Source organism: Heloderma suspectum, chromosome 1 (assembly GCF_057233095.1).
Source record: "Heloderma suspectum isolate Gila_16-S chromosome 1, 16-S_ref, whole genome shotgun sequence".
Lineage (NCBI taxonomy): Eukaryota > Metazoa > Chordata > Lepidosauria > Squamata > Helodermatidae > Heloderma > Heloderma suspectum.
This window is the reverse complement of record NC_139458.1, coordinates 297038870-297065152: the sequence shown is the minus strand read 5'-3', so window position 1 is coordinate 297065152 and position 26283 is coordinate 297038870. Positions and strand designations below refer to the sequence as shown.

The following is a 26283-nucleotide window of genomic DNA, read 5'->3' as shown; positions in this document are numbered from 1 at the left end:
CCCAAAGGAACCAAAGGAAGTTCCCCTACATTCTGTAGATTCTCCCAAGGTTTGCAGAAGTACAAAAAGTGTTGTGAGGGGAACCTAAAGTGCATGTGTGGGCAGGGAGGGGGACAGAAAGCAGCCCAATGTTCAGAAAACTGTTGGAGAAAGAAACAACAGAAAACCGCTTGGAGGGGGAAATGGAACAGTATCTTGGCAAAGGGCATGGCTGGCTGGAAACCTGAACAGGAATGCTCCACCTTGCAAAATTTTGTTGCTAGCAGTCTTCATGCACCTGATAATGTAACATGTATTATTTTTAATGTTTGAAGATTTCTTTATAAACTTAAGAAGTTTCTTTAAGTCCTGTAGTTGATAGAAGATTTAAATATGAGTTTTAAAAAATCAGAAGGCATGACATTATTAGAATCATTTCAAATTTTCTTTGGTCCCTTTGGAAGTTTCATTCTAAACAAGCAAATGAAATACATTTTAATGGCCCAGAGTCGGTGTTTGTTCGTGGCACGAGGTTGGCTCCATCTGGTGGCTAAAATAGATTTCTGCAGATTTTGTCCAGCAACACCCATGAGTAAGCCTGTTAAACAGTCCACTGAGACACATTTCATTACGCTGGGCAGGCTATTTCCTTTCATGAGCTAAGATGGACTGAGCTGTTAAACAATTGCTTTTGGAGATCTACGAAAATCTGGAGATTTCTGTGGTATGCTTTTGTTATTTGCATTGAGTGAGGAAATAAGTACCTGAAAATGAATGCCAGAAGAGTGGCTGGGTTAGTCCTTTTAGCAATAATAGAGCTGACCATGATGGTTAGAGCACTGAACATATGAAAATAATATGATGCCAACTGCAAGACACTACAAGGGAGTTAAGCCCCATTGAACTTGGTGGGACTTCTGAGTAGGCATATGCTCTGCTGAAACACTAGCTCCATTGGGTTCCTCCCTCAAGTGACACCATGCAGCAGTCATTCCATCAGGCTGCAGCAGTGGCTGATGGGAAGCAGCGCCGTTCCAGCAGCTTTGCTAAAATGCTTGAAAAGAAATATAGTATTGCCAGGAGCTTTCTGTTCTTCCTTTCACGAAATAAATTAGTCACACATGCACACCACAAACGTCAGGTGTTTCCCCAAATATATTATTCTAGCTTTTTGCCAATTAAGTTTCTAATATATTAGTTGTACTTAAATCCCATTACAATCAATATGACAATTTGTATTTTAAGATTGAAGTCCTATTAATTTTAATGGGGCTTAAGCATGATTAACTTTCTCTGAATGGGGGCCATAATGCATTGATTAAAGATAGTTAACGGAAACTACAGTTAGCGTGAATTTGTGGTTCCTTCTATATGTTCGATAAGCAAATAATAAGATTTCAGTGATGCATTTTATGCTTTCTGCTCTAAAAGTTGCTTTGAGGCATTTGCAAGAGAGCAGGAAATAAATCTCGAAAGAAAAATATCTTGTTCCAATGTCTGTATTTCATAGGGAATATGAGTTACCTTTATATTTGTGATACTAACCAGCAACTATGGAATAGGCCCTGGAAACCACTTCTTGGCTCTTCTAAGATAAGATTATGTATAATTTCCCTGTCCAATGCATTTTCAATGGTTTGGCTTTGTAATAAAGATCCCCCTTCCCCTTTAATGGAGTTTTTTTACTATTGAATTTAAAGTGTGTGTATGTAGTAAATTTGGAGACAGTGGAAATTGAAATAACTAAAATCAGTGCAATTTAAGTATGCAGGACTAAAGCTTAACATCTTCTTGAATGAGTTTCACTAATAAAAAAATAAGAATGGTCACAAGTCCAGGATGAAAGTAAAACTTATACCTACTTTTGTCCAGCTGTCTTCCCCCTAAGTATGTTGAATATTGTTTCATGGGTGATGGGTCTTTTTGCTAAGGCTGCAATCCTATGTACACTTACCTATAAGTAAGCCCTGTTGAATGTATATTTGTGACTTACTTTTGAGCAAACATGTGAAAGCAACAACACTGTTGGTGCTTTTTTTACAAAGGCAGAAGAGGGCAGTGTTGCACAAGGCAAGTTTGGTGGTGGTGTTTTTTTAAGGGGCTGGAACAGTCCAGCCTCGAAAGAGTAAATTGTCCACATTGTCCTCTGGCTTTAATATATGCTCCAGAGACAGGTATGTGCCACCTCACAATCTGCATTGTCCTTTGTCGGAGATTCACAAGTCTTTGTTCAGACTTCAAGAGAGGAAATCTTCTACTCCCTATTGTCTCAGAAAGAAGGGGAAGGGGGTAAGTTTGCTTGTTTGACATCAAGGGGTTCATTCTCAACAATGCATGTGCATCTGGTTAACCATAGTAACAGAGTAATGATTCCACCTGTGTTGCTTGGGAAGGGGCATAGCTTAGTGGTAAAGCACATGCATCGCATGCAAAAAGTCCCAGGTTCAGTCCCTGATATCTCCAGGTAAGGCGGCTGGGAAGGAATTGGTAGCACGCTGTGACGAGTTTGCATGGCACTTTGAAAGTTGCCTAGATTCGTCATGAATTGGATACCAAGATTAATACAGTTCCATTAGTAGAGGTGTGCAGAGCACCATCTGTTCCAGTTTTATTGGATGAGTTTCAGTTAATTGAGGCCCAGGGATGCAGACAAGTTGCTTGGCCAAGTCCAGGCGACCACCTGTGTGCTTGACCCTTGTCCTTCATGGCTTATTACATGGAACAAGAAAGGGATATCAGGGACATTCAGATCTTCCCTGTATAGTTCTTCTGTGTATTCTTGCCACCTCTTCTTAATCTCATCTGCTTCTGTTAGGTCCCTGCCTTCTTTGTCCTTTATCATGCCCGTCTTTGCACAAAACGTTCCCTTGAGATCTCCAATTTTCTTGAAGAGATCTCTAGTCTTTCCCATTCTGTTGTTTTCCTCGATTTCTTTGCATTGTTCATTTAAGAAGGCCTTCTTGTCTCTCCTTGCTATTCTCTGGAACTCTGCATTCAGTTGGGTATATCTTCCCCTTTCTCCCTTGCTTTTCGCTTCCCTTCTTTCCTCAGCTACTTGTAAAGCCTCATCAGACAGCCACTTGGCTTTCTTGCATTTCTTTTTCTTTGGGATGGATTTCGTTGCTGCCTCCTAAACAATGTTACGGACCTCCGTCCATAGTTCCTCAGGCACTCTGTCTATCAGTTCTAATCCCTGAAATCTATTCCTCACCTCCACTGTATATTCATCAGGGATATGATTTAGGTCATACCTGAATGGTTTAGTGGTTTTCCCGACGTTCTTCAATTTAAGCCGAAATTTTGCAAGATTCAGCTCATGATCTGAGCCACAGTCAGCTCCAGGTCTTGTTTTTACTGACTGTATGGAGCTTCTCCATCTTTGGCTGCAAAGGACATAATCAATCTGATTTCGATATTGACCATCTGGTGACGTCCATGTGTAGAGTCGCCTCTTGCGCTGTTGGAAAAGAGTGTTTGCTATGATCAGCGTGTTCTCTTGGCAAAACTCTATTAGCTTTTGTCCTGCTTCATTTTGTACACCAAGGCCATGCCTGCCTGTTATCCTGGTGATTTCTTGACTTCCTACTTTAGCATTCCAATCCCCTATGATGAAGAGGACATCTTTTTTGGGTGTTAGTTCTAGAAGGTGTTGTAGGTCTTCATAGAACCGATCAACCTCAGCTTCTTCGGCCTCAGTGGTTGGGGCATAGACTTGAATTACTGTGATGTTGAATGGTTTGCCTTGGATTCGTACTGAGATCATTCTATCATTTTTAAGATTGTACCCCAGTACTGCTTTTCCCACCCTTTTGTTGACTATGAGTGCTACTCCATTTCTTCTAAGGGATTCTTGCCCACAATAGTAGATATGATGGTCACCTGAATTAAATTCGCCCATGCCTGTCCATTTTAGTTCGCTGATTCCCAAGATGTCGATGTTCAATCTTGCCATCTCATGTTTGACCACCTCCAGCTTACCTTGATTCATTGATCTGACATTCCAGGTTCCTAAACAATATTGTTCTTTACAGCATCGGATTTTCTTTTCACCACCAGACACATCCACAGCTGAGTGTCCTTTCGGGTTTGGCCCAGCCGCTTCACTCTTTCTGGCGCTACTTGGAAATACCCTCTGCTCTTCCCCAGTAGCATATTGGACACCTTCCGACCTGAGGGGCTCATCTTCCGGCGTCATATCTTTTAGCCTTGTGATACGTTCCATGGGGTTTTCTTGGCAAGAATACTGGAGTGGGTTGCCATTTCCTTCTCCAGTGGACCACATTTTGTCAGAACTCTCTGCCATGACCTGTCCGTCTTGGGTGGCCCTGCACGGCATAGCTTATGGCTTCACTGAGTTACACAAGCCCCTTCGCCACAACAAGGCAGTGATCCATGAAGGGGAGACTGGGGCCAGGAGGTTGTAAATTCCTCCCTGAGAGAGGGAGTGGTGCCAATCTCTTTAAAAGAGGTGGTAATCAGGCCACTCCTGAAAAAAACCTAACCTGGACCCAGAGGATGTTGACAGCTATAACTCCTGGACAAGGTGCTTGAGCAGGTGGTTGCAAGACAACTCCAGGCACTCTTGAATGAAACGGATTATCTGAATCCATTTCAGTCAGGCTTCAGGCTTGGTTCTGGAATGGAAACTGCCTTGGTCGCCCTGTGGGATGACCTTTGCTGGGGGAGGGACAGGGGAAGTACAACCCTATTGATTCTCTTGGACCTCTAAGTGGCTTTCAGTACCATTGACCATGGAATCCTTCTGGATAGGTTGTCTGGCTTGTGAGCTGGAGGCACTGCATTGCAGTGGTTCTGCTCCTACTTGGATGACCAATTCCAGAAGGTGGTGCTGGAGAGTTATTGCTTTGTGCCTTGGCAACTATGCCATGGGCTTCTACAGGGATCTATTTTATCCCCCATGCTGTTAAACATCTACATGAAACCACTGGGGGATGTTATCAAGAGGTGTGGGCTGAGGTGCCATCAATATGCAGATGACACCGAGCTCTACCTCTTTTTCATCACATCCAGGTGAGGCAGTGGCTGTTTGAATCAGTGCCTGGGCATGGTAGTGGAGTGGATGAGGGCCAATAAACTGAAACTCAATCCAGACAAGACAGAGGTACTGTTAGTGGGTGGTTTGTCTGCCCAGCTAGGTGATGTTCAACCTGTTCTGGATGGGGTTGCGCTCCCCCTAAAGGATCAGGCTCAACGTTTGGGGGTGCTCTTGGACCCAGAGCTGACACTTGAGGCACAAGTGAACTTGGTGGCATGGAGCACCTTTTATCAGCTTAGGCTGATAAACCAGGTATGCCGTTATCTGGACAGAGATAGCTCAGCTGTCCATGCTCTGATAACCTCTCATCTGGATTACTGCAATGCGTTATACGAGCGGCTGCCTTTGAAAACGGTCCGGAAACTTCAGCTGATCCAAAACGGGGCAGCAAGATTGTTAACTGGGACTGGCCATCGAGATCACATTATGCCAGTACTTTTCCAGCTGCACTGGCTGCCAGTCCATGTCCAGGCCCAATTCTAAGTGCTGATATTAACATTCAAAGCCCTAAACATTCAAAGCCCTAAACCTGCAGGCGCTGTAGACAAGATGTTTGGTAGACTATAGCACAGCAAAACCAGTACAAACTGCAGGAGCTGATGAGATGTGGTGCAAAGGTTGCATCCTCCTTGTGAAATTGCCATCAGCAGATCACATGAGAAGTGCTGGGGCACCCTTCTTTGACATCTTTCAACAGAAGCCGGACAAATGAAAGGCAGCACTTCTGCTTGCCTAAAAGGTCGCAGTTCCATTTCAGATACATATGAAACATTCTAGCTTCTTGCACATACCCTACAACTGAACACTGGTGACATAAGAGATGAGGGCAACTCCCCTCGCAAATATTTTTCTTTATTCTTTTCTTCCAGAACTCTGTCTTGTGGAACCAAGGTCACCATTCCAGAAATGCACTTTGCCCCTTCGTGCCCCCCATCTTCTTTTTTTCTGGCTGCTCCCCTGGAATAAGGAAGCTAGAATCACATTGGCACATCACAGGCAGCATCTTTCAGCAGATTAGGTTCTGGCCTCTGCTACCTGTGAAGATCTTTCATAATTGCAAAACTAGTTCTTTAATGGAAGATGGAAATGGATTTATTTATTAATGTGCATCTCATCATGTCCTAGAGCCTCCTGGCAGCACACATTTTGTAACAGTAATAAATAAGTATTTTTAAAAAATCTACCGCTAAAATATCATCAGGTTGTGAGTGTGTTTGTGTGTAAAAACTTACTTTTGCAACAGTTTGAGTCACTGCTTCTATCTTCTGTCCTGCAGACAGACCACATGTTGCTGACTGACCAGGGGGCCATTACCTTTGCTAGGGCCATGGGAGTTCCTGAGGTTCCTGGAGAGGCATTAATCACAGAACGGTCACGGGAGAGATGGAAGAAAAACCTGGAGGCTGATTCGAACCCTCAAGAGTTTCAAAAGCAAGTATAAATGTTGGCATTTTGGCAAAGTTCTGCCTGCTTGAACAAATCAAATTAAAACATGAGAGAGAGGAATGGGGGTATGTATGGCTAGAATCTGTGGCTACTAGTCATGACGGCTAGATGCGGTCACCAGCTTCAGAGGCAATATAACCAGAGGCATCTGGTTGGCCACTGTGGGAAATGGGATGCTGGACTGGTTGGACCTTTGATTTGATCCAACAGGGCTGTTCTTCAGTTTTTAAAATATTCCAATGGCCTTGTCCAAATTCCTGCAAGATGTCAGTTCTGATTTAACTTGTGAAATTCAGCTTTCCTACCGTCACATACCAACCAGCTGCTCGCTGCTTCTACGGCCTTGCTGCCCTCAGACTAGGTTTCCTGAGGCTGCAGCCCTACACAGATTTACCTGGGAGAAAATCCAGTTGAACCTGGTGTGCCTTACTTCTCAATAGACTTTATAGCAGGGATGGGGAACCTCTTTCAGCCTGAGGGTCATGGCCACCCTACCTCTCAGGGGCCACATTCCAGGGGCGGATGGGGCTAAAGGCAAAAGGGACAGGGCCAGAATGCAAAATATGCCCTCATATTTTAGCTTAAAGCTCTTAGTGCCATTAACTAACCCTTAGGAGAGGCATTTCAACCTTTTAGAATGGGAGAAAAACTATGCAAATGCTGGAAAACCACTAAAAGATCAGCAGGCAGGGGAAGGAGGATGTGGCCATCCGAGGAACCCTGGAGATCTGGATTTAGCCCATGAGCTTGAGGTTTTATTTTTATCACATTTATATCCCACCTTTCTTCCATTGTGGAACTCAAGTTTGGCTACATGTGGGTCCCCAGTGGTCTCCCATGCAAGCATTGACCAGACCCAGACCTACTTAGCTTCAGCATGGTGGCTGCCTCATGTGCCTTCAGACCCCTGCTTTATAGGAGTACACTGCTAGTCTTCTTTCCTGCCAACAGTGCACAGGCAGGAGGGTCCTTTGTGTGGGTTTTCCCCAGATCCATGTTTTTCTTTCTCATCCATACCTCCTTCCCTCAGATCCCTGTTTCTCAGCCCACTGCATATCTTGTTCCCCATTCCTTCAGAAATTGTGGGCCAAACTAGGAAGGAGATCCATGTCACAGGAAATCCGTGAACAGAATTTCGTCCCTTAAAAAAGAAGATAATAAAGGAGCCACATCAGGGGGAGACTCAGATTGGATCAGGGTCACACCACTGGAAGAGGGTGGTTTAACTCTTTCTCCTTATACTGTTTTTCTGATTGAAATCCTCCACCATGTGTGGCAAAATATGCAGGAGCCGTTCAGTACCTGCAGCTGCCCAAAGTGATTGGCTCAAATCCACCGTCATGCAACAGGACTTCCCTCTCCTCTCCTCTGCCCTGAAGCCCCCCATATGTCCCCAAATCCTCTCCAGAAGGTCACCCAATCCCTTCCACCAGCAGTTTCCATTCCGCTGGCAGAAAGGCACTATTGGAGCTAAACCTTTGCAAGAAAATGAAGAAATGACGAGTGCTGGGAGGAAGGTGTAATTTGAGCCAAATCTATTAAAGTGAAAAAGCCAATTGATTGGGGAGGGTGGAGGGATTTTTTTATTTGCACAACAACACAGCAGCAATTATTTTATTCAATGGTTGCAGCCTCGTTTAAGACTTAAAAGAGACTGGGCTTTCAGCAGATTAGTTGCAAACTCAGAAGTGCATTATGATACGCTTCTTTAACTTACATGAATTTCCCCAAATAAGTGGACCTGCGTTGATGTCCAAGGCTTCAATCTGAAGGTTTCTGTTATCTTTTCATACTTGGGAAATGCTACCTGCGAGAACAGATGCCATGTTCTTTTGGCAAATACTCTCCAATTTTCAACTAATTGTTTGAAATGCTATTTTTGGCAGAGACCTTGGAACAGTTGGAGCCGTTGCTATCGACAGTGCAGGAAATGTAGCTTGTGCAACATCAACAGGGGGACTTACTAACAAACGAGTTGGCCGCGTTGGCGATACCTCATGCATAGGTAGGGGAGCATCGTCATGGAAGAAGAGTCTGTCTTGATCATATGAAATGCGTGATATCAGTAATAGGGATGTACGAGAATTTCATTTCAGTCCATGAATCATCTGAACTTGCCCCATTTGCAACCCCGAACATGAACAGGAGAGCATTTTTTCAAAACATTTTGCACATTCCCGAACTTGCAATTGCATTAAAAAAAATGTGTTTTTTTAATGCACAGTTTGAAATATGCATCCCCCCACACACATTTTCACAGTTTACTCAATGGGGGGGAAGTGTGCAATTTTGAAAAATGTGCACAGAGATGTGCACTTTCCCCGTTCATAGTGCACACTTTCCCCATTTGAATGAACTGAAAAACATGTCACAAGCTAAAATGGTCGTGAGCCAAACCAAGTTTTCAAGTGAAGTTCAGAGAATTTCAGCAAACCCGAGCATCCCTGTTTCTCCCATTCGTAACCAGTAATGACTTAATAACACCAAGGCTGCAATGCAAAGAACTGAGATGAGGGCTTGTAGTTCCTGTGGCAGCTGTTCTTGCTGCCTAAGAGCCAAGGCACTTTTTAAACTGAACAGTAGAAGCAGGAAGTACTGAAACAGAAATGGTAAGCAGAGTTTGGGGTCTGAAGTAAAATTAAAAATCCTGTTTTTATCGAACTGTGTATTTTCCTGAAACAACAACCTCATAACTTTTGCATGCCGAGCAACATACTTCCAAGATAAGATGGGTAAGGAGTGGAAAAAAAATATTTTGAGATTGTTTACTCAAATAGGGTCACTTGAAATATATTCTCTGTAAGCGCTTTTCTTGTGGAAACAGGCATATACTTTGCCTAACAGCACTTCCATGAGGAAGTAGAAGGGATATTCCTGAGAAGCCTCGTAAGAACCCAGAGTGTCTTTGTACACACAAAATACTTTACAAGTACTAAACCATAATGTGCACTGAGTAGAACAGATTCCTCACTTCATGTATTCAGTTGAAATTCAAGGTAGAAAGCTTTGGTAATTAATGGAGTTAGACTGTGAAGGGGGAAAAAACTTATGCTTTTGTTTTAAATTCTAATGACATTCATGCCACCAGCAATTATTACTGGTAGTTCCAGAGCCAATGTTAGCTTGGCATGCTGTTTGAAGGACATAGCATATTAGCAAATGTATCATCCACTTACTTATGCACTTGGTCTAAACTTTAATTTTTGTTTTGCAATCCACAGATGAGAGTTAATCAGTGTGTGTGAGAGAGAATGAGAGACAGAGAGAGAGCATTCAGTATGCTCTTACATTGTTTCACTCAGTAAGAATTATTTGCTTAACTTTAGTAACCCTGGGCTGGCTGACAGGAAGTTGGATGAGGAAGTTGGGAATAAACAATTAGGAGGAATGTACTGAATATATCGAATGATAGTTCAGTGTATGTGGGCAAACGTCAGTAGACTTGTGTGTCAACTTTAACAGACTGAAGATTCCCCCAGTCCCATTAGCCCAAAAGCATTGCAAGAGAGAGCTAGTCATCCATTCACAAGAAACCTTTTAAAAAATTGTTCATATTTTTGCCTCCCTTATCAGCAGGTCTGCCACTTGGCCAAAAAATCAATGTGTCAGTTCAAACAATTCCACTGTGGTTGCCCACAGAAAATGTAGGGAGAAAAGCACGTCCTTTTTTGGGAAACCCCAAAATTGTAAAGGCTGCTCTTGTGCAAACCTCCCTGCACCTGTTCATCTGAAACTTGGCAGGCTTGATCCCCTCAGAAGGGGCAACTATCTCTGCAAGTTTCATCCAATTCTGCCAAGAAATAAAAACTGTTGTCAGCAGTTACCTTAAAAAAAAACCCCAAAATACGAAGGTGCACAGCACAAAACCACCTGCACCTGACATTAGGCAGGCATAATCCCTTCATAAGGGACTACTATTCCTCCAGATTTCAGCCTGTTCTGGCAAACAGAAAAAAAGTTATAGCTATTTGTTGATTTCCAGTGATAGTCAGTGGGAGGCATGAAGATTTGGATTTCCAATTTCCCTGCCACTGAACTGCACATTAACCCTTGCTCTCTAAACTTTCTTCCATTGATGTGGATGCAGAGTGGATTCCATGTGGATCCTTCAGATTCACAAAAGATGGAGATAGGCAGACTGCTTTTATCATTGGCTAAATACAATTTAATATATCCCATGGTTGATTTGAGATGTGGAATAGTGACAGTGCCACCTCATACCTTTTTGCTTTTTCTTTGATCAGGAAGTGGTGGTTATGCAGATAACAATGTTGGTGCCACTTCTACCACAGGCCATGGAGAGAGCATCATGAAAGTAGTTCTTGCAAGACTTATCCTCTATTACATGGAACAAGGTAAACATTTAGGCTTTGGTGGTGGTCCTAAATTATGGAGCGCATACAGCTACTATATCCCGGGCAGTTTGTTGGTTGGAATAGGTTGTGGTCAGTTATTTCAGTGCCACAGATACGTAAGTTATTTGGATATTATTCATATATTGAAAATGGAGCAGATGGACACATATGCAGTGCTAACTTATTAGTTCACAGGTTTATGTTATAGAAAATAACATGTGTTGTCATTATGCTTCCCAAATCTTGGGGTTCAACTAAAGCTTTTAAGATTGATGTTTCTTAGACTGGAAGGCATATGAACCATAGGAACTTGGTCATACTTCGCAATCATCATTGGAAGCCCTGTGATAAGTCCAGTTCCCTAGTGATATTAGGCTGGTGGCCACTAAAGACAGGGCCTTTTCTGTAACAACATCTTGCCTGTGGAACTCTCTCCCTAGGGATGTCAGACTAGCCCCTTCATACTGTTATGCTTTCCATTTTATTGATGTTTTCTGTTTTATTGCTGCTTTTGTGTGAATGACGTATATTACCTTGAGCGACCAGTGCGTGTAGTGGAAATATTTAAAAATGTGAAATAGATAAAAGGAGTGGGACACCAGAGATTTTGGCAGAGGGGATGCAATGCAAACAATTTCATGTCCTAGGTAATCATATTTGAATGATTAGACAAATGTATTTTCTTCTTAGGGCTAAATTTATGCTAGCCCCGATCCAGTGGTACTAGAGCAATATCCTGCCAACATGTATTGGAAAGCAAAGAATTGTGTTTTTTTTAAAGAGTTGCATGTGACAAAGTGTTGGTTACTTTTAAAAGCACAACTACAAAAATTATACGATAGGCATTTTGGCAGTTTCATATGCAATAGCAATAAGGCTTTCAACTGTCGTAAGGGGCTGGATGAATCCTATAAAATCCTTTGCAGTTTGCATTTAAGATGACTCCTATCAAATCCTTCTTAAACACCAGTTTCTCTGACTTCTGTTTGAAAGGGAGGCTGTATGAATGAAACTAAATGTGCTGATCTGTGTATTGATCTGTGTATTATGTAGAAGTGTGACTGTGGTAAATAACTGGCAACAAGATGTTCATGTGACTGTAACATAATCAGGGTACAGATGACCCTGGAGAGCTTTACTTTCAATGTTATCCAAACTCTTGATTTATATTACAGCCTATAAACATTATCAATTGACCTACTTCTCGCGAACATAGTTACAGATGTAAGTGTGACCACTGTTTTACTAAACTGTAGTTGCAGACATTGGCCAATTCCAACATCTGACACTAATGGATTATAAACTAAAAAGAACTTCACATCCACATATGCAGGATAATAGTAAAATGGAAAAGGGGGAAACCATTACTGTCATATAAAATATGTTCCAGGCAGATTATCTGCAAGCAATTGGTGGATAAACGCTCGCATGGTGACGTTTAGCCTCTATTTTAGCACCTTTAACAAGTGGCTTGTCATTCTAATTTAATGTTGAGGAAAACTAACTTGGGACACTTGTTTCCTTCATGTGAACCACCCAGAGAGCTTCAGCTATTGGGCAGTATAAAAATGTAATCAATAAATAAGGGCGCAATCCTATCGGGATCAGCCACCTTCAAACTCGGAGGCAGCCAACTATCCAATGCAGGGCAGGCAGAGCACAGAGGGGAACCTCTCCTTCACGCTCCACCTGCCCTGCATTTGTGGCTAGATTGCTGATTTTGGCTGTCTAGCTGGGGACGTTGGAGCAGGAGCGGGGTAGGCCAAACAATGCATAGGAAGCATCATAACAACACTTCCGTGGTTTCCTCCCTACCCCTGGGAATGCCCCCTTTTCCCCTGCTCCACACTGTGGTTACAAGTGCAGAGACAGGGAAGAACCATACTGCCTATGAGGCAGCAGGGGAGGGGGAGTGAGGTTTCTGGGAACTGAGCTCAGAGCCCTGGCTTCGAGCTCGGTTCCCAGAAACTGAAAATCCTATGGCCGTCTAGTCATTATCTAGTGGACATAGGATTGCTCCCTCCAATATGAGAAATTGTCTGCACTTGTTTTTTTTTTTTTTTTAAGGTTTCTGCTCCTGGAGCCTTCTGTTGCAATTTTTCACATTTAGGGTGGGTGGGGGGAGTGCATCAATACACTCCTATTTGATTTTGGAATATGTACATTATACATCCAGGATGTATATTAAGGTAGGTTCTTGATTTCATTTTCAGATCATTAGATCACCAATGTATGTCACCAGCCCCTTTCAAATCAGGCCACATAATTCAGACGATAGTGTGGCACAAGTGAAGAGCAGGTGTTCCACTGAAGGGTATGGACTGAATGATCCTTTCCACAATTGTTGGAATGTCTAAGCATTATTATGGCAGCTGTTGCCCGGATGAAAATATCCTTCCTGTTAGTGTTTGTAAAAGCTGGGGCTTTGGTTTCTAAGCATGAGAATAGTTTCCATTCTGGGGTATTTGGTTTTAGTTTTATAAAGAGGAAGGGCAAAACCTTACAGTTGGTTGTTATGTCTGTCTGGGTTGCTATTATCACACCTGATGCACTTGGAATATTTAGGTCAAGCAACACATCTTGCCTTAAAATAAATCTGGGGATATACATTGGGAATAAGGACATGAAAGATAATATTATTCAGACCGTTTACTGTGCACACACACAAACTGATATGTTCATGAGGCATTGTACTCTCTTTAAAACTGATTAAATGTTCCCCTGTCTTTGATTACTGCTGACTTTGACTGTACACTTTACAATGTTTAAAGGTCTCAATTTGTAGTTACCAAAAACACATGCAGGAACAACAAAAATAAAATCCCACAGTGATGGTTTGGTTGATATCAGTGTTCAATAAAGACATAGGTCTGGATGACAAGATGATTAACATCCTTGGAAGTTCATGCTTGCCAGATTACCTACAACTAAATTCAGTTAAAATCAGTCAGTTAGTAGGAGAACATACAAGTGGGCCAGGAAAAATAAAACAGAGAAAAGATTGTGTGGTCATCATCCCATGATACAATGAAGCCCATCCATTGTAAATATATTTTATTTCCCTTTCCTTTTAGTAAAGGGAAGAAATAGAAAGTTGTTTTGGTATTCTATCTGTCATTAGAACAGCTGGCCAATGGAACTCAGTTATAGGAAGGGTATGGAATCTCCCTCATTTGGAGGCATTTAAGAAGAGGCTGGAGGAATGATAGTCAGGAATTAACAAGGTCTGATGAAACATAGCTTGAAGGACTAGGAGACGATAGACTCATCCAGCTTTGATTCTATAAACAGGTGTGGCATTAATGAAGGGAGTCTGGCAATGAGTCCTGTAGGAGGCGGGGCAGGAACTCTGGGATACTTATTTTGGCTGAGATCCAAAGAGCTTCTTTGGCACATGCAGAAGGATTGAGCTAGCTTGGTATAATTTTTGACACCCCCCCCCCCCCCGGCAGTCAATTTCAAAAGAAGTTTGCCATATGGTCTGGGAGACTGCTGTTTTGAGAATAACAAGCCTAAAGCCCCCTTGTTCTCATGGAACTAGTTGCATAGGTCTTTGGATCATGGCCATCACCTTTAAGAGGCTTATTATATTGGTGAACGTTAGCCACTACAGAAGCCTATTGTTGGCTAATCTAGCAGGATACAAAATGTACATTGATTTAATGTATTTTTAAAAAAGAAAATAGGACACATTTCCAATCTTAATTAATTTTACTTAACATTAAAAAAAATCACCCTCATATGTTCTTTTCTTTTTCAGGGAAGCTGCCAGGAGATGCTGCTGATGCTGCCCTAAACTGCATGAAAACCAGAGTTGGGGGATTGGGTGGGGTCATTGTAATCAGCAGTTCAGGAGATTGGGCTGCAAGGTTCTCCACCAAGCAGATGTCCTGGGCTACCGTAACAGATGACCAGCTGCAGTGTGGCATTAATGCTGGTGAAAGATATACACAACCTGCCGAAGAAGCCCTTAGCGGCATAGAATTATAAAAGCAGGGAACCAAGAGGAGGTTATATAGCAGAATGAAGATTTTAGACTTTTGTTTGGAACAGATTATGTTGTTCCCTTGAGAATAAGGCATGCACTCTTCTCCCAGGTCAATACCTTGAGGGGCACCTTTCTGCCTGATGTGATTATCCTAGGAAACCAGTATCCAGTATAGATCAAACTTAGCCTGATGTCCTGGACAGAGTTGTATCACAGTTTTGTTTCTGGGTTGTTTGTGTTTAGGTTCCTCCTTGTATTCCAATTGAAAATGTTCTCACAATATATTACATGTTTGTTGACCTTCATGCTACAGAATAAGAAAAAGCTATCCCAGAAACTTCTGTTCTTGGATGTGATCTCATTGTCTTCATGGTGTATGATGCTTTTGCACTGCAGTGGAAGAACATGTGCTGAACACTGTGTTCTTATCACCCAGAAGACTAACATTAAAGTGAATACGTTTATAATACTAATAAGATAAATTATATGCACTTCAGTATGAATATGATTAGATTGTGTTTTCATGTAACTTAAGAAGTGGTATGTAGGAATGTGAAGCAAAGTGGAAAAAGCAACCCTGAGTTTTTTCGTGATGATGGGAAGATGAGCTGACAGTTCAAACTGAATGCTTAGCCTGCAATTCTATACCCCCTTAGCTGGGACTAAGCCCAGTGGTACCGCTAGGATTATTTAAGCCACAGTGGGTTGTGGTGTGTGCCAGGCCACGTTTGCGTATTCCAGTTGCAACTGTGGCTTGTTTTATGCGAGCCCAGCATGTGTGGGTTGTTGGCGTGGTTAATAAACCTCTCACAATGCTAAAACAGCCCATGGTTGCTGCTTGATTATGCAACATGGCCATCCGCATGTACCCTAAGCTCCAGGGGTAAATTAAACCACAGTGACTTAGCGTGATTTGTGAACAGGCCCTGTAAGTCCCATTGAATAAACATGAGTAGCTTTGACATGTGTAGGATCACATTGTTAAGATGTTCCTGTTTTTATGTAAACTTTGAAAAGCCTGGGATGATTGCAGCCACTGACTGCTTCCAAATGAATATTCACAAAAATGCGAACTTCATCTTGTTACTAAAATATTAGGCAATTTTATCACAAAAGTTTTTGATTTGCAAGGAGGAAGAGTATATAAGGAAACAGAGTTCTCTTGTATAGAGAAGCATGCAATGGAATGCAAAGTTTTCATTTTGACATATCAGATTTCTAGAATGGATTTCCTTTGATTTGGATAAAGGAGTCAGACTATACTAAGCAAAATCATGTAGCAAAGCACAGCCTATATCTGATGATTGATAGTTTATAAACAAATAGCTGTCTTACTGAAGTAGTTATTAATTGGGAAAATAAGCTTCCCTGTATAAAGTTATAGTAGTGTTTTATGGTAAAGCATTTTTGAGGTTCTTATAGCACTCAAATAGGAATTTACAGAGTGAAATGTATTTTCCAGTTATAATACTTACAAGAAAGATGTTTCTTTTTAGTGAAGCTATTTTCCAGGAAAAATGCTTTTCCTTTTATTCTGTTCATAGTACTGTAATTCACCAATTTAAGTCATATTTGGATATAGCTTTGGCCCCATACCGCCTTCTCCACCTGGGAAGTAATGATGGTGTGCCAATGTCCATCATATTCCTTATGAAAATAACTCCAGTATGTTTGTAGAGTAAATTACTCATGCATGCTTTATGGCTCAAGTGTATTGTTAGAAAATCAAGCTTGTCTTAAGTGGCATATAGAAATGGGTTCTCTTGTAGAATAACAAGAGTAAATTCAAGTTCATTGTTGATATGATAATTAGCCTTTGATAGAAGTAAAAATAATATGATTAAAACAGCAGTATTCAGGGTAAAACATAGATTTGGAGGACTTGCTTATTCCATCCTCCATGAAGAATGTAAAATATTAGCTCCCAACCCTTTCAGTAACAGTCCTCTCCCCCTTCCCAAAACGTGCAAAAATGTCCCCTTTTAAAATTAAGGAAATAATTTTAACCGTAGAACCAGTGGTATGAGCTTTGAATCTGTATCTCTAAAACTAAGGGTACAGCACTTTATTGTAGAGCATATGTCTCTTTACCTTCTGATTTGTTCAACTGTAACAGACATCATGCTAACATGTTATGAGTTGGAGGACTACTGCTAAATTGCACTATAATAAATGCTTTTTTGTTTCTGTGCCTCTTCTTGTGCCTTGCATGAAACAGCCCAGTCAGGCTCGCATCAGATCTCCCAAACAGTCGCATCCTCACTAGTGACAGTGCCTTGTGAATTCCTAGGATAGGCCTTTACTTGCATTCAGTTAGCTTGGCAGTGATCCATGTTGCTGTGACATCTCTGCTTGATTGGGCTGATCCAGCAGACCTTGCACCTTTCCCCCCTTCTTTCTGATGTTGATCTGTATGTCGAACCTGAACAATTCTGCCTAGCCTCACTACTTAGACTTTTGTTGTTGTTCAGTCGTTCAGTCGTGTCCGACCCTTTGTGACCCCGTGGACCATAGCACGCCAGGCCTTCCTGTCCTGCGCTGTCTCCCGGAGCGTGCTTAAGTTCATATTCATTGCATAGACTACAACCCACAAAATCTCATGCCTAGTTCTTCGTGTCCACTTTTTCTTCCTGAACAGCAGCTTTTCCTCCTTCATCTCCCACCCCACCCCCCACACTCCCATTCCTGTGACAAGCTGTTTTTAAAACTTGGGAAAGATTCAAAAGTAGTTTATGATGAGGTAAGTTGGGGCAGATGTCTATATTGTGGTGTCTGGCTGCATTCTTCAGCAGTTGTGCTTTATGATAGGATGCCTATCACCAGCACAAAAGTCCAAGCAGGGCTACTGCAGTTCTTCAGCCCTTGAAGGGTGTGTGTGTGTGTGTGTGTGTGTGTGTGTTTAGTGGTGAGAGTGTTGGGCTGGGAGCTGGGAGATCCAGCTTCTAGTCCCCACTCGGCCATGGAAGCTCACGGGTGACTTTGGGCCAGTCACAGACTCTCAGCCCAACCCACCTCACAGGCTTGTGGTGAGGATACAATGGAGAGGAGGAGGATCACATAAGCCGCCTTGGATACCTTGCAAGAGGAAAGAAGGTGGGATATAAATGTAATAAATAATATATACACACTTTATATACGTGCTGCTTTCAGGGTTAGAGTTGCATCACTTTCTCAGGAACTTGAGTCTTGCAGAACAATCCTACTGTGCATTAATGTTTGTGTTTGTGTGTGCGTGCGTGCGTGAGAGAGAGAGATCTGCAGATGGAGCAACCACATCCATTGCGAGCCATTTCACTGTGGGCAGGAAGGAAGGGGTATGCATGTGTGTGTTTGTGGCTTTTTTTTCTTTTCTCCCATTGATAACAATTAGTCACTGGGAATTAACTACACCAGCCCGAGAATTAATAACACCAGTCCCAAGGCTGGCATAGGGTTATGCCATTTCTATAGGTGTGTTGAGAAAATGAAGGGGCATGACACCCTGTTTCCCCCACTCTGCTGGCAGAACATCGCTGGCAGCAGAACTTTCCACTGGCATGCGGGGGACTTCTGGCAGTCTGTTGTCCTGCTGGTGTCTCTCTATCTTGGCTGGAGGTGTAGCAGTTGCATTATTTCTAAGCTGGTCTCCTGGTGGAGCTTGGATTACATCTCTGAAGTGTTTCTTATTAAAGGCATTGAGTGAAGTTCCATACACCATTACACATCTATAAAGCCAAAAAATTATATTCCTCATAAAAGTTTGTTGTTTGACATTTTTGCATGGAGAATCTACTTAGTAAAGAGTGCCAGCCAGCCAAAATGTCAGAGGAGATTATTGTGTCTAAAAGGCCAAGACAAAAGGTTTGGGTGAATGGAGGCTAAGTGGTGAGGAAGTGCAATACATGAGACCATCTTTGCTTACATGGTGTAGAACCTTTGCTTACATACTGAGAAGCAAGAGAAGGCAGAGACAGTGTTTCAAGAGCAATATGCTAGGCTGGTTCCTACTGTGGACCAAATACCTGAAAGTGCTCTGTATCCTGCAACTTTTGAAAGCACTTTTTCAACATCACGTTCTAAGAGTGTTGCTTGTTTAGTGTATGTTCCAATTGCTCTTCAATTGCCCCTTCCAACCCTACTATTCTATGATTCTTTTCTGGTACCACTTCCTTGTAAATTATTGCCCCTATTTTTGTCTTGGGGGAATGTCTTGTTAAAATTTTGTCAGTGTGAGTCGCTAGAGTTCTGGTCAGTCTTCTTCTAGCTCCCTCCTCAGAGCCTCAAGAAGTTTCAATCTTTGAGTACCCCAGTGGATGCATCTTGGCTGTAAATGTCCGCATATGAAAACTAAGACACCAGGCAGAGCACTGCCTGCCACAGGCTGCTGAAGCCAACTTTGAACTGTGGATAACTGTTGATAAGGGGGAGGGTTAGGTGGACCCCCTTGGGCTTTAAGAGCATGTGTGAGGGGGCAGAAGGGCTAGCTCCACCCCTGCCAGCTGTGCATTCATTGACAGTGAGAAAGGGCACCTCTATGGGTCTTGGGCCCATCAGAATCTTCCTTTACACGGAGCTTTGTATGCACACAGTCAAGCACATCCTTGTCATCTTTTGCTGTGGAGGTTATGGTTCAGGGATCCACACAAATGCAGAATCAGTGCTATCATCAATACCTTTGGATTTTGACATTTCCAGGAGTGTAATTGGCTCTAACGGTATTATTTTAAAATGCTATAGTTTCACTTGTCATTCAGAAATGAAAATATTGCACAAGAGGTTTTTAAATGTTTCTTCAAGTTTCCAATTTTTTTCACTGGACAACTTGGAAAACATTCCTCCCCCAAGAAATAGGAGGAAAGTGTGTGTTATGGGACTGGGAGGGGGGATAACTTTTTCTCCTGGTGGAGCCTTCTTTATGTGGATTCCTGTTTTACAAGTAAATCCTTACATAGCTGATTACAGCAAAGAATAGGGACGCAAACGTAGCGGATGCAATTTGCATCCCAGCAGCCGGAAGTCCGCCAGCGGAACTCCCCCTCTGGTCCGTGGAAAAATTGGACCGGTCCCTGGCACCAAAAAGGTTGGAGACTGCTGCTGTAAACCTTTCGACATATCTAATGAGCTCCCTAACGTTTTGGAGTTCCTAACCCTACTGGCAGGTGGATTAGGAGGTGACCCAGATTTTGCAATGTTTAAAAGTCATGGGGATCAGCAACTCAACTGTCTCAGGATTATTCTTTCAATTTACCTTTTGTAATGTACTGCTTCAGATTCTATTTCATTTCATTGCAGATCATTCTCTTATTCTTCAAACCTCCCAGATTTTCTTGCACTTCCTGAGTAATTCTTAGTATCTTGCTGTGGTGTAAATATAGTCACTTTATGTGCCAGCCCTCAAGCTCTGCACTTCTGACTCTTTATTGCTAGTGCTTTACTAGAGCTTAAATCGTATAATGCATTGTAGCATGCAGCTCATTAAGTACTTGGCTGCACTCAGACATAATGAGCATTGCCCATTATGCATGCATAGCAAGATTGCAAGCTATCTGCTTAGCAACACTGACCCTCACAGAATACACCACTCTGATATGGGGTCCTTGCTGTATCGTTTTCATCTTTCAGATTTCACAAGAATATATGCAATATTGCGTATAAACTAGAGCACATTCAATGCTCAACTCATTACATGGTTGCAATAGATCATTTAGCTTTTCTAGTTGTTCTGCATTTATAGTGACATTTTTATGGCTTGTAGCATACTGCAGGCTTTATTGCTGTTTTAATACTTTTAAAAGGCAGCCTAGCAGAGACCAGTTGTGGTAAAATGTTGTGTGGTCAGCTTGAGAGAACCACACTTACTTCAAAACAACCTTTTTGGTAGCTATGGCAAGAAAGAGATCTTCTGTTCCAATAAGGAGATCTAACTTCAGTTTCTGAGCGTTGATCCAAACTAGGAAAATGGGGTAGGAATGGTGGCCAAGAGCCCAATTTTCAAATGTTGCGGTTCTTTTTTTTTTTTTTAAGAATGTGTGTAAATTCCTCCCTTGGACCTTCAGGTTGAAATCTGAGTGCATGTAATAAGCATTTATACACATAAATGCTGGATTAGCATTTGTAAAAAGGAGGATTTGTAAAAGAGAAACAAAACATCTTCGATTCAAACTACGATACAGGCTCAGAAGAGTTGCTGAAAATGTTATAGCATAGTAATCAACTGTTGATTTTATTAGTAGGAAATTATAGCTGTTGTGACTTTTTGTTTTAAAATGGCTTAAGACCAAAATCTTCTTGCCAGATTCAGATGGAACAATGTATAAAATAAAGTAAGAACAATAGCTGTTCGTTTGGTCATAAAGGGGTTGAAGTGTGGCTTTAAAACAAAAACAATGCCTGATGCAGTGTTGTTGTTCAGTCCTTAAGTCGTGTTCCACTCTTCGTGACCCCATGGACCATAGCTCAATGTTAATTTGTCTGAGAGCCCAAAGCTGCAAGATATATGAATATGTGACCACCCCAAAATAAGTTTCTTTAGAAATTACAGACAAGTGAAAGTCAAAACTTCCTTTCCTCTGCCTGTGACCTTTTCCCCAAACCAACTTGGGTAGAGAACAATAGCAATGAATTCCAAGCACCCACGGTGTTCATGAATTGCTAAATATTGCTTTGCCAAGTGGCCCAAGCCATTCCGGCCTTTATTATGGTGAAATTAGTTTATTCTTCCCCCCCCCCCGACTGTTACATGGTCCACAAGCACATTTTCTTTTGAAATCAAATAGTATAAAGCACATACAAAAACATCTCAAGCAGATGTTTTGTTGTTCACATGCTTTGTACCCAACCCATTTCCAACACAATAAGAAAACCTGACACTGTAACAACATTCAAGAATTGCCTGGTGGAAGGAAAGGATCTCCAGTAATTCTCCCTAAACAATTTGAATAAATATTCAACTGGGACACAATCCACCCCAAGTTAAGCATGCTTATTTCTTATGGATTTCGGGGCAGGGGGATTAAGCGTGTGCTTAATTCTCCCATTCAGATCAATGGTGCATAAAAGTGTCTAAGTGTAGCTGGATTGTTCCCTTGGTATTTCTTATCAATCACTTGGCATGTGCTCCACCCTTCTCTGTGCAACAATTCAGAGTAAATAATGCAGTAGTGCCTGCTATTTACAGAGTAGTGTTTCTCCTCCATACAGTAGTAGTGATACTTTCAGGATTTTATGGCACAAGGACCCTTTACGTCATGCACCCTGCCCCTTTGGATTAAATGCAACTCCTTTGCTTCAAAAGGCAGCTCTAGCTTACAGACGGACTGGGTTTGCACATCATGCCAAGCCACAGTGGGTTATCGTGGGTGGTCGCATAGTGGCTTACTGTGACATCTAAACCCAGAGCAATTTTCCTGTCATGGGTAGTTTTGCAAAAACCCTGAGAACCCATGGCTTTCTAGTAGGGTTGTTTAGGGTGGCTTGTTCTCAGGGTGGCTGAGTGTGATGCCCAAACCCGGCAGGGCGGTTTTTCCATTGGTGGTTGGGAATGGCTACAGAGCCACCTGGCAAGAGCAGCAAAAACCCCTGCCACTCCTTGCGATCTTGCTAATGCCGCCACCATTCTCTCTCATCCCTTCTCAGCCTCAGGATGGATTTTTAATTTTGTGTGTGTGTAGAATCTTCAAGAACGAACACCAGAGAATGTCCACAACGCATTTTCAAGTTTGTGTTTTGTTTTTGTTTTTTTAAATTGGTCCTGTGGAAGTGCACAGGACTGAATGACTGCTGCTAGGAATTTTTTGTATTTTCCCCCTCTGTTGTACTGCTGTGTCTTGAAATTTGTGCAGGTTCCTCCTCTGTTTTATTGCCCTGCCATGAGATTTGTGCATTTTCCCCTAGTTTTACTGCTTTGCCATGAGATTTGCATGATTTCCCCCTCAGTTTTCGAGGAGAAAGTGGAGGACAGGAAGGCCTGGCGTGCTATGGTCCATGGGGTCACGAAGAGTCGGACATAACGACTGAACAACAACAACCCCTCCATTTTAATGCCCTGCCATGAAATTTGTACAATTTCTCCCCTCTGTTTTATTGCTTTGCCATGACATTTGCATATGTTTAGCAATCCTGCTCACTGCTCTGTAACCCATATATATATATCTGACAGCTAGCAATGGAGACCAGTGGAGGGAAGCAACAACCATGAAAGGGGCTGGGAAGCTGAAAGCAGCTAATGGCTGCAGGAGAGAAGGAGCTTTAGCAGTGGGTGTTATTACTTCAGTGTAATGTAAAGCAGCCTTTTTTTAAAAAAAGTGTTGGATAGCAAGGGAAGGCTGAAGCAGACGAGACTGACAAGAGGGCGATACAAGTGTTCTTGGCTAAATAGGGGACAGGTACTCTTGGTCTTGCACAAAATAAAATATTAAAGTTTGCAAACCTGTTCCCAAATGCATGAAGGCTCAGAAAATTATTTCCTTTTTGAGTCCTGATGCAGGTGGTGGTGGTGGGGAGTTTCTATGGGGAAGCCCCAAAGTGGAGGATTAAATTGACAAGGACATTGGCAAGAGAGGGATCTGACTAAGCTGGGCTCAATAATGGTCAGGCACTCTCGCAAGAGCACAAGACCCCCTCTCCATTTGTAAACAAAGCTTACAAATGCATTTCTGCCTTCGTAAGGGCTCAGAAAATTACTTCCTTTTTGTGACTTGATGTGGAGAGGGGGAGATTCCCTCATCAGCCAGCAACTGCAGTGGACCAACTGCAGAAAGGGTGCTGACATAGTAGATGAGGAAAAGAGGAGGCTGCAAAGCCCCCTGGGACATGTGCCAGCACAGTGGGCTGAAAGGCTGAGAGGGACTAAGTGAGAAAGAAGGTGTGGGAAGCCACTGAGCAGGCAATCATCTGTTGGGACAACCCACCCATCATGACTTCTTGTCAAGGTAGTTTAGTGTGACATGTGAACTTGCCTATTAACTAGGGTTGTTGTTGTCGTCTGCAGCTCTTATTGGAAAACCCTGGTAGGTCTATATTTAGAATTAAAAGATTCTAAAACTAGTAGAGGTGTTGATATGAAAATCCTCCTGCATTGAGTGGGATTGTGCCAGCACCATCTCCACTCCCTGCACATGGCTGTGTATTCAGCCAGCATGGGAATCATGCCTGAGGTATGTACTGGCCTACGTTCATAGAATGCCTCCACACAGAGAGGGATCCTGATTGGACCAGCGTCTCTCCTCAAGCTGAAGTGTTTGGCATCCATAGGAACACTTCACAAAATCAGCTAAATGTGTAGGTGGTGGTGGGGTGTGCATGGCTGGTGCAAGTGTTGGCAGCAAATTCTGAGTTGGTACAAATTATGGGGTAATTCAAAAGGCAAGGCAACAAAGCAGGAAAATCATCATGCACAAAAGTTCCAGTCCAGAATGGGATCAGGCAAAGGCAGGAATGGTCCAGAAACAAAGGTCAAAGCACAGAGGAAGCATCAAGTCACCATACAGAGTCCAGAAGCAAAGTCAAACAGGAGACCAAGGGTCAGTAGCACGGAAGGTCAATCACAAGACAAGGTACAGAAGGCAAGGCACAGGAGTCAGTGAACAGTGTTGTTCCAACACTGGCTAGGTCTACAGCGAAGGCTTTTAACCCCAAAGAGCAGCTGAGCCCCACCCAGAGCCTGGCTCCAGTACATGAGAGCTCTCTGGTCAGAGCCTTGCTCAGGAACAGCCACTTTCTCCTGAGGAGTCCTTCTTTGCAAGCAAGCACGGCTTCTCACTGGATTCCTACTGGCCTGTCGCTTGAGACGATGATGCTCCTGGGGGCCAGGGGGCTGCTCAGCCTCTGCCTCCAAGGCAGAGTCCCCTCCCTCTGATGGGGATGGACCTGCAGCCATCTCCCCTGAGGGCTCCTCCTGGTCTGGTGGCTGATCTGGGGTACCTTCAGGTTCTGGGAGCTCCAGCTCTTCCTCTCAGGAGGATTCCTCCAGTGGGGACATGACAGCTTTGGGGGCAATGCCAGTCCTCTCCACCCCCTCCTCATCAGTGCATGAGTTCATATGAACACTTCTAATGTGGAATAATCAATTTGACATGGGACATATAAGATGCCTGACTATCTTTTACTGATTGCACAGAAAAAAAAGAGCTCCTGTGTGAGACATTTGCAATGTAATCCTAGGCACATTTACTCAGAAGTTAAGTCTCAATTAGATTTTTTCCCAAATAAGTGTGAATAGGTTTGCAGCCTTAGGCTGGGTTCACATTGTGGGTCACGACAGGGAGCGAACCATGGTGGGTTAGTGTATTGTGGGGGGAGGAGTTCCCCCTCCCAAGTGGTACATTAGCTAGCCTGGGTACCCACCCTCTGCAGTGGGGGTAAGGGGCTCCGGGGTGGCTTACCATGTCATCTGGTGCTCCATTGTTAAATCAGACCTCCCTGTAGATAAATGCAGCCACCTATAGAGACAGCTGCCTAGAGCATCCCGAACTTCCAGCAACGCCCTAGCCAGCGCGGGTGATCTCTATGGTAACTAGCAACAGCAGCCAGTGTAACCTGCTTCCTTCCACAGTTGCTGCTGGGATACGCGGCCACAGCAGCGGGAGGATGATGCGAGAACCACACTGCAGGGATGGGTAAGGGAACCACCTTGCCCTGTGTTGTTCTGCAGTCATGTGTGGGGTGTTCATGGCGTGGTTTCTCTACCCCTTCCCTCAGCATGGTTCCCCTCCTCCGTGATTGTGGGAATGTGCCCTTAGCCTTTCTTATCTTCTGTTATCCTGGCCAAAGTGATACTTCTGAAGGAATATGAAGTATAGGTGGGATGGTTCAGCCCTGATTCTTTTGGCTAATTTCTAGGATGTAAATCTGCCAAAAATTCACAAGTGGAAGCATGTCAAAGTTGCTTTTATTTTCTACTTATTACTGGTGAACTGAAGATTATTGCCAAAAGGATAAGAGGTATAGGATGGCAGAATAAGTAAAGTTACAGTAACTATGGCATAATGAAAACTAATGTTCAAACTTACAATGTTCAAGATTGTTAACAGGGACTGGCCTGCGAGCTCATATTACGCCAGTACTTTTCCAGCTGCACTGGCTGCCAGTCCATTTCCAGGCCCGATTCAAAGTGCTGGTGTTAACATTCAAAGCCCTTAACGGCTTGGGGCCAGGTTACCTGAAGGATCGCCTCCTCCCATATGTGCCTGCCCGGACCTTAAGATCATCAGCAGCAGCCCTTCTCCGTGAGCCCTTGCCAAAGGAAGTGAGGCGGGTGGCTACTAGGAGGAGGGCTTTTTCTGTTGTGGCACCCCGGCTCTGGAATGAGCTCCCTAGTGAGGTTCGCCTGGCGCCTACATTGTACTCCTTTCGGCGCCAGGTGAAGACCTTTTTATTTTCCCAGGCATTTTAGCATTTTAGCTTTCTAAATTTTTATCTTTGCTGATTTAAATCTGTATTTTAAACTCCTGTACTGCTGCTAGGTTTTATTGTGGTTGTAT

General features: G+C 43.0%; 1 protein-coding gene across 5 annotated transcripts in view; it reads left to right on the top strand.

The window, feature by feature from the left end:
- ASRGL1 (asparaginase and isoaspartyl peptidase 1) overlaps positions 1-17015 on the top strand; it is a 33434-nt gene extending 16419 nt beyond the window's left edge. For all 5 annotated transcript variants that reach the window (XM_084826902.1, XM_084826899.1, XM_084826900.1 and 2 more), the window contains 4 exons: positions 6312-6466; positions 8368-8486; positions 10726-10836; positions 14597-17015. In XM_084826902.1, the coding sequence (XP_084683028.1) occupies positions 6312-6466; positions 8368-8486; positions 10726-10836; positions 14597-14826 (615 nt within the window). In that variant the 3' untranslated portion in view covers positions 14827-17015. The remainder of the gene's footprint in view (positions 1-6311; positions 6467-8367; positions 8487-10725; positions 10837-14596) is intronic.
- The last annotated feature ends 9268 nt before the right edge of the window (positions 17016-26283 follow it).